Source organism: Pleurodeles waltl, chromosome 7, assembly GCF_031143425.1.
Source record: "Pleurodeles waltl isolate 20211129_DDA chromosome 7, aPleWal1.hap1.20221129, whole genome shotgun sequence".
NCBI classification, from domain to species: domain Eukaryota; kingdom Metazoa; phylum Chordata; class Amphibia; order Caudata; family Salamandridae; genus Pleurodeles; species Pleurodeles waltl.
In genome coordinates, this window is record NC_090446.1 from 1,216,355,344 (window position 1) to 1,216,364,178 (window position 8,835).

Consider the following 8,835-nt stretch of genomic DNA (forward strand, 5'->3'; position numbering starts at 1 on the left):
TTTTCCCACCAAACGCGTCTCTTCCGTGAGCCAAGTCTTGTTGGTGCAATCCAATGACGAAAACCAGCCTGCATTCATCTATTTGACATGGGACAACTCTTGCACCAGGCAGGAAACCGCAGCTGTCTTCTTTGGTGCATCTCTGACTTTTTCTTCTAACCGGAGAGTTCACTTTTGCACCTTCATCCAGGTTAGCAGCTGCTCCTTTTACTCCTGGACTCTTCAGCTGTTCTTGGACTTGGTCTCCTCTCTCTGCATGTCTTCAGGTCCAGGAATCCATTGTTGGTGTCTTGCAGTCTTGCTTGGTTTTTGCATTAGCCTTTATGGCGACGTCTAGTGTGTTCTAAGGAAGCTTGCTGTACTTTACTCCTGATTTCCTGGGCTCTGGGGTGGGGTGGGGTACCTTACTTACCTTTGGTGTTTTCTTTACACTCCCAGCGCCCACTCTTGCCTAGGTGGGAAGCCGACATTCGCATTCCACTATTTTAGTATATGGTTTGTGTTCCCCCTCGGCCCATTGTAACCTATGGGGATTATCAGAATGTGCACTATTTTATGACTTTTTACTTACCAGGTTACTAGTGTATATTTTATGTATAATACTTACCTCCTAAGGGAGTATTGCCTCGAAATTATTTTGGTCTTGTGTCACTGTAATAAAGTACCTTTATTTTTGGTAACATTGAGTATTGTCTTTCTTGTGTGTAAGTACTGTGTGACTACAGTGGTAATGCAAGAGCTTTGCATGTCTCCTAGTTCAGCCTTGCCTGCTCTGCCTACAGCTACCTCTAAGACAGCCTGGCTTCTAGACACTGACAACATTTCACTAATAAAGGATAACTGGACCTGGTATAAGGTGTAAGTACCTTAGGTACCCACTACAAACCAGGCCAGCCTCCTACACCCACCATGGTGTGTGCCACTATGGGCTGCATGTGCCACAATGACGCCTTTGTGAGTCTACAATGAATTTAATTTAAAAAAACATTATGTTGAGGAATACTTTCCCTTCCTGCAGCTTACAGCATAAATGTGGCTTTCTTTATAACTCCTAAGTGATATGTGGTTAGTGGGAATGTGAAAGCAATCAGCAGTTGCTTACTCTGGAGAAGTCTAGGCCTGATTTAGAAGTCGGTGGACTAGTTACTCCGCGATGGATATCCCGTCCGTGGTATTACAGTGTATTATATCCAATGGCACTTGTAATACACCGGATGGGATATCCTTCATGTTTGTGACTAACATATCCGCCGAACTGTAAATTAGGCCCTTAGAGCAGTAACAGACACTTTTTTTTTTTTTTAGCTTTATTGGCTAATATCCCCAGTGTGGTGCTGCATGCTGCGCTGCCCTGACGGATTAGGACCGCCAGCACTGCCAGCCCCTCCTGTGGATGGAAACTGGTCGTGCTGGTGGTCCGACCATGGCACAACCGCCACGGTCCTAATGCGGTCCTAATGTGGCAGTCAGACCGCCGCCAAAGCAGTCGGACAACCGCTTTGGTGGCAGTCAGACTGCTCCTGCGACCCTGGCGATCATAATCAGGCCCATAGTGTTATCTTATATTGAGCTTAAAGCCCACCCATTGCTTATAATTAGTTGGCTTCATTGTCCCTTGCATTTCTTGTTTCTTGTCTGTTACCTGTGTGGGCTTTCCTTCTCTTCTTGCCGTTGTCCTTCCCCTTGAGAATCAGCACATTACTATCCCACTGTTTGCTTTTTCAGGTGCTACTTCTTTCTTTTTGTTTAAGCACTCTATAGGAGTGCATGTGTTTTCTCCATGTCTTATTCATGTCGTTCTCTTGCCTCCTCTGCACTCTCTTGCCCTTGTGCTTCTCCCCTAGTACCCTCCCATTGCTTTCTCACCTACGTGCTTCCTCCCTGCCAGGTCCATGTTGCTGTCTTTTGCCTGTTTGATTCCCAATCTGTGCCTTTGTATTGCTTCCCCATAACTGTGACCCACAATTTGCTTCCACTTCACCCACGCCCCTATGTTGCTTCCACCCCTCATCCTCCATGTTGCTTCTGCCCCAATGTTGCTTCCCACACTCGTTTTAAAAACCCAGCACCACACGCTTCCCATGTGTTGTTTCAGCCCCTCATCCATCGTTTTGCATCAGTCCCCCACCTGTGCCCCGGTGTTGCTTCCATCCCCCCTTTCCTTTACCTACCTGCTGTAAAACAAAGATTGCTTTGATAGGTTTTTTTTCTCTTTAGTTACCCATCCAACTAAAATCAGTAACTAAAGAGAAAATAAGCTGGCGCATCATTTTTTGGTGCATACATGCGTGGTGCTGGAATGCTGTGCTGCATGGCTAAGATCATTGGCAAATCCAATACATCACAAAGGCAAGACAGATTTGTTTTGCCAATGCTTGTTATTAATAGTGGGGCCAACTACTCATAAAGGTGACAGGCCTACAAACCATTATCCACAACATATGTCATGGTTCATCCTGGGATCCATTCCTGTTGGGACAACTCTCCGATCATCTTTTGTCTTTTGCCGTGAACCAGCTATCGCCAGCCAGAACCCTCAAACTAGAAGGTACTTGTTTATCACTCACAGTTAATAGTATTGCTCCAAAAGTGTCTTGATTTTCTTTGTAATCATGCAAACATACTTAAGACCATGTGGGCAGGTGATCAGCTATACCAAAGGTGAACTGCTGTACTTTCAAGATTGAAGTAATACAACCTTTAGCTGTAAAAAAAAAAATATCCTTTCTTGTCTGTAGGGCACCTGCATGTCATAGCAGACATGACGCAAAAGACAAAAAATAAAAACTACAAAGTATGTGTTTCATAGTTATGTAGCAGGAATTATGAGGTTAGATTTAAAAATACATAGCTGTGATTGCACTACTCTGGAAGTAATATGGATTAAGAGATCCTTTTTGATGTTGCATTAACATTAGGATATTTTAATTTTTTTTATGTAATGAACATACTGTGCAAATCTCTAACCACAGTTCTGTATTTATCCGTAATGCTTCCAGATAGCACAGAGGGGTTCTATGGCGCACATATATTAATATGGTATCAATTGTACCTGTCACTCCTTTTTAATCCACAAGTTCTCACATTTAAGGACCATGTTAGACCACCTCCTCGTGGAACCAAATGTTGAGTGACCTATAGATATGGGTTTTGACATTGCATCTGTCAAACAGACCTCCTTGCTAACAGTATTTGCTTGGAATGTCATCCTCTCAGCCATTGGCTTTTTTCAGCTCGCCTCTATTATCTATTGGCTTGAGGCTTTGGCACTCGCACCTTGCTTCAGCCAAATCGAATATTTAATCTCTGACTTAATGCTATTGGCTGTTGGGGCAAATCAATCAGCCTCCACGAGTGCTTGCATTCAACTGCATGAAGGACTACTTCACAACAGTAGCCCTTTCTGTTGTGTCTGCTGGCTCCTTCCTGTGTGTCTCGCTGTAATGTGCTAATGCTGCACACTTTGTACATTAAACCTAGACCTGTTTGTTTTGACAATGCTTGTTATGGAAGGGTGCTCAGTACGGCGAGGAACTCTGTTATTCCACACGGCTCTGACACAGACCCAGCCATAATAAATGTAGACAGAAACATGTTACCATTACTATAAGAACATGCAGGGATGCACACATTTCCCCTGGTTGCTTTTTAAACTTGTGAAGAGAAAATGTATTCAAATGTTATTTTCCCAGTAAGTTACAGTTTCAGTTTTTCAGATGATTAGTTAGCTGACAAGTGTTTCCCATTACATGACATTAGAGAAATTCCTATCCTCTGATAATAAGAGGCTGCAACAGCGGGGGACGGAGGAGAAAAGCCAGATCAGGAGAAAAGGGACGTATTAAAAAAAAAACACCACAGTCTTACATACCCCTTTATGTTCACAGTCCGCTAGACAAAGTATTAGGGATTAAGTGCTCCTGGTTGATGGTGGGAGAGCTATGCCAACAGGAGCAGGGTGTTGTGAGTCACAGTTTGGTATGTTTTTTGTCTGTTACGATTGCTAGGTTTGGAATGCAACTGCACAAGTATGCGTGACTTCATCTGTGCCGAGGGTGCGGCCCTCTTTATTGTTCCAACAGTTTGTAATTGGAGGTTCAACATATGGCCCCTTACACACATTTCTCCTTTCTCTTTCTTGGGTGAAGCATTCGTTTTGCTTATTTCTTATTATCCCATGTGTAATGTGTACAGATGAAAACATTCTGTTTTGTATCCTTTATTTCTCTTTGTTAGTTAAAGATCCCAGAGCTTTTCAGAGATATCAAGATTCATCCGGCCCTTCTTCATGGAGACCTCTGGGGAGGAAACGCAGCTGAAGACCAGTCTGGGCCAGTGATCTTCGATCCTGCATGTTTCTATGGCCATTCGGAGTTCGAGTTGGGAATTGCAAGCATGTTTGGGGGATTTTCCAGCTCCTTCTATACTGCATACCATGAGAAGCTTCCCAAAGCTGATGGATTCAACAAACGGCAGAAACTCTACCAGCTCTTTCATTATCTGAACCACTGGAATCATTTTGGAACAGGTTATCGAGGTTCTTCCCTAAACACTATGAAGAACCTCATCAAATGAATGAAGGGAACATCCTTTGTGGAATACATCAGTGCTATTCGAAAATCACAACTAATTTTGTGTCACTTTAGTTACACCTCTTCTTCCAAAGGTAGCATATAAACCTCACCCAAATGTATAATTTAATAATTCTGAATCATCCTAGAATTAAAATGACTATTCATAAATGTACACTTTGGTTTATTAACTTGCATATGTTAAGCCCAAGCAGTAGACTGGCTGTGGAAACAATCATTTGGTTTTGGTAAAAACTGTAAAAACACAGAAGACAAGAAGGCCTTTAAGAGTGAAGTAATAAATAGTGTTGTCTGTGCAAGATCTGTGGAATTGTTAGAAAAATGTGTGTAATAATATTCTATGGCCACGTGGTCCAAGTAAAAGATTCTGGTTCAAACAAATACGTTGGCTTAGGAATAAGGCTTGCATCGATTTGAGGAATTATGTTTTGATTAAGTGCTTCTAAGGTGGGTATGTGTTGTAGAGGTCAGGGGATTGGGTTGTGTGTGTGACTTATGACATCTCCTTGAGCTTTGCAGACCCATGTGTTAATTCAAGGTCTTACTGATGTTAAATAAAACTATCCTGCTCTTGTAGACATTGCATAATGTACACAATTGAGTGTTGACTGTACCTGAATGATTACGCCTGTTTCCACTTTGGTTAGACCATTATCTGGGTTTTGCACTTGCAAATAAAACTCATGATATGTGCTCATGCTCTAACAATCAATGAGCAATCTCAAAAGTATGACACCTATGGTTTGTGAAGTTATTAGATGTAATACTGAGTAGAATTCTCATGTAAATATGTTTACCTGTTTGTTTCAGTGGAGTAAGTGTAACAATCCTAGTAAGCATGGATTGGTGCATATAATGCTGAGCGTTCAAACTGATGTAGGGAGGCACAATATAACCCTTTTATATAGTGTAAAGGTAAACTGATTTAGGAAGGTATTATGTAACCCTCTTATATAGTGTAACAGTAGTCTAATGTTTAATAGAATCCCAAATTACACAGTTAGTTTGTTTTAACACAAAGGTGAAAACTCTGTATTTTGGTGCAGTTGGGTAAGGCTGTTTATTTAGATGTCTTCATTAGTGTCTCTCTATGCACAAATGTATTTACCGTGTTTATAAAGTCATGTAATCAAAACATATTTAGTAAACCTATGTAACGCCTAGAGTTAAATAAGAGTCAAGTTGAATGGTGCCATGTACCCTAGCTCTTAGAAATGCCTACCTTTTGGGAGTACCTTTGTATGAGGAATGTGGGGCGTTAGTAATCAGGTAATACTAACAACTCCTAGAAACAAGAGCTCTCAGTTTCAGGGATAAAAGGAATGAGAGGAAATATGGGTGGCATTTTGAGTGATAAATCATGAGGGTACATTTAGTACTAATATTATTACTTTCGTGCCAGGGGCACTACAGCCATGGCTGACATGTATTGCTTTGTAGAGGCATTACAAATTGACAGAGACTTTTTTAAATTACCGCTGACAACACTGCCTGATGTACTGAGTTGATCACTGCTGGTAATGTTGCATATGGTGTCCATGATGTAATGATGTGGCCCCTATTACATCACTTCTAATCTAAGTAGCACACAGTCTCTTTACACAAAAGCTTTGAGACCCCTGATCTAAAACAACAAGATTTTTACAGTACGTCTGTGCTTCACACACCTTTCACATGCTCTGAGAATTGGTTTCCATAGTTCTCCTAAGAACTCATGAGTGATTATAGGTACAGCCCCAGGGCGATAAAATTTCACAAAAGTGTGAAAATGAGGCTCTCCTCAAGGTGCAAGTTATAGTTATCATAGGGCACAAGTTATAGTTACTTGAAATAACTATAACAGGTGAATTTCTATGGTTTTACACATGTGATGTAGGAAGAATAGGAATACATCACATACAAACAAACATAAATTCCCAAATCCCAATACAAGCATTTTAGGCTAGATAGTTGTAAACCAATGTAAGTAGTGAAAGGCTTAACACATGACATGTTAAAAAAAGACAGACTGTGGGTTCAATAGAAAAGGCAGGTCATATTTAAGACAAACAAACACTTATTAGTTAGGAAACATATATACATGCTGCATTGTTAAGTTAGCTGTGCTGAAACACACAAGAGGCCCCAGCCACATTAGAATGAGAGTTTTTCTTTAAAGCTGCACCAACTGTTGCTTTCATAATGTTCACTCAGCATGAACAGGGTGGAACAGAAGGGTGTATCCTTCCTTAGCACAGGGGTCCTAAAAACCACAAGTCATTCATATCGTGTTAAGGGGAATTGTGTAAAGGGTCAGATAAGTATTTGCAAGGTAGGGCTACCATGAGCAGCACGCAACATATAATCTCTTGTTGTGCAGAAAGATAGATATGGTGAATGACGTCAGTGTAACTTACCCACCCATGAGGCCAACAAGTGCATGTGCTTCTTTCCAGAAGCACCTCATTATCTTATCTGTACTGCTTGTAGTTGCTTACGTCAATGGTGAACTCTTCACCACAGTTTTTTTTGGTTTTTACAGTATAAATGCTACTGGTGTTTGAACCAGAACTTTGAACTTCAGTCATGGCCTCTATGTTGAGACTGCCTGTTGTTCCCAGCTGAAAATCGATTAAACCTATATTATTGTGTCAAATTGATCTGTCTCATTTTGTTAACAGATTTCCCTCTAACACATGTAAAATGTGAGCCTAGCTGTGTCGTCCCTATAGCCAATGTTTTTTAAGTGAATTTTTGTTTTAAAAAATTCTATCTCTTAATTATGGCGTCCCTGTACCTTTGTTTTTTTCAGTGAATTTCTATGTTTTTTTTAACATAAAGTAATTTTCATTACTATATGTTAATCCAACCACCACAGCGCACAGCCCTCACCCACGCACGAGGGTGGGTGGTCGCAGGGCCAGGCCTTGGTAAGTTGGTTGTGGCATCTGGCCTCTTTGACGACTGCATCTCAGTCGTGGAAATTGAGGATTTTGATGATCAGTGGTCATGGCGGAGCCCTGGGAATGCGGCGTCAATGCTTGATGTGCCCGTTCAACCACAAAGCACTCTGATAGTGACGCATCTGGCATCCAAGATCAAAGCCAAGTCTCTATGAAGACAGTCAGATGGGGGGACTCGACCCCCTCAGATAAGCCCACCAATCGGAGCTTGCTTTGCCGGGAGCGATTCTCTGAATTTTCTGCTCTGGTCTCCAGGGTGTGGACCTTCGCCATCAGGGCAGCCACTTTGGATTTGAGGTCTGAGGAGTCGTCCTCCAAGGTAGAGACACACTCTTCCATCTTATTGATTCGGCCTGTGACAGATTGAAAGCCCTGGCATAGCAGGCTGACCTCAACTCCGACCTTCCCAATCTTTGTCTCAAGAGCTTCTCTAGACCCCTGAATTGCCTGGAGAATATATGGTAGTTCTGAGGATACAGGTGACATCAAGTTAGAGTCTCTGTCTGGCAGTTTCTTGTTCAGTTCCCGTGCATTGCTGTCCATCTTAGACTGGGAGGGGGAGGCTGTGGGTTTATCTTTGCCCATGTTGGCCAGAGGATGGACGGTCCACACTTGGAGGCAGCCAGTATGTTCCTTGTGGAATATAGTCCTCCTTCAGGATGCAGAGAAAATGATTAGGGAGTAGGGAGGGTATCAGGGCTACTCCCAGTCAGGGGCCAAGCAAATAGTAGACTTTGAATAGTGCAGCCCCTCTACCATGACCCCCTTTCCCTTGATGGGGCAACACGAGCAGTCGAGGAGGGAAAACTAGGAGCAGAGTGGGTTCCAAAGTCCAAGTGTTCATGACCCCCTGGGTAGGAGTCAATGGCGAAGCAGCCTCCACTGCCTTTAGTGATACAGCACAGTGGGAGATACGATCTGCTGAGGCCTCTATGGGCCTGCCGGGGCACTGCCAGTAATAAATCACTCCCCGATGCAGTTCAGCCACTCCACCTCCAGACTCCCAAGTGGAGGAGGGAGCGCTCCCCTGGGAGGTAATGAGGGACTATGCCAAAGCACTGTCCAGGTTGCAGTAGGCAGGTCTCCACAAGATCAAAAGGTGGGGACAAGATCTGTTTTTTTGTGGAGGAAGGTCTGACTTATGATGGTGGGGACCAGGGAGGAAGTAGGCAGCTAAACTCACTTTCTCCTTAGACAATGTTTAGCCAGGCGCTCATAGGACAGGTATGTATTCATCCATTATAGAGAGAGGGTTTTGATTATCAAGACCGCACCTGGCGACATCCTAAGGGGCGCACCGT

General features: G+C 42.8%; 1 protein-coding gene across 3 annotated transcripts in view; it reads left to right on the forward strand.

The window, feature by feature from the left end:
• The window catches only part of LOC138246110 (ketosamine-3-kinase-like), a 161,754-nt gene extending 154,523 nt beyond the window's left edge, over nt 1-7,231 (forward strand). For all 3 annotated transcript variants that reach the window (XM_069200354.1, XM_069200353.1, XM_069200355.1), the window contains exon 6: nt 4,237-7,231. In XM_069200354.1, the coding sequence (XP_069056455.1) occupies nt 4,237-4,575 (339 nt within the window). In that variant the 3' untranslated portion in view covers nt 4,576-7,231. The remainder of the gene's footprint in view (nt 1-4,236) is intronic.
• The last annotated feature ends 1,604 nt before the right edge of the window (nt 7,232-8,835 follow it).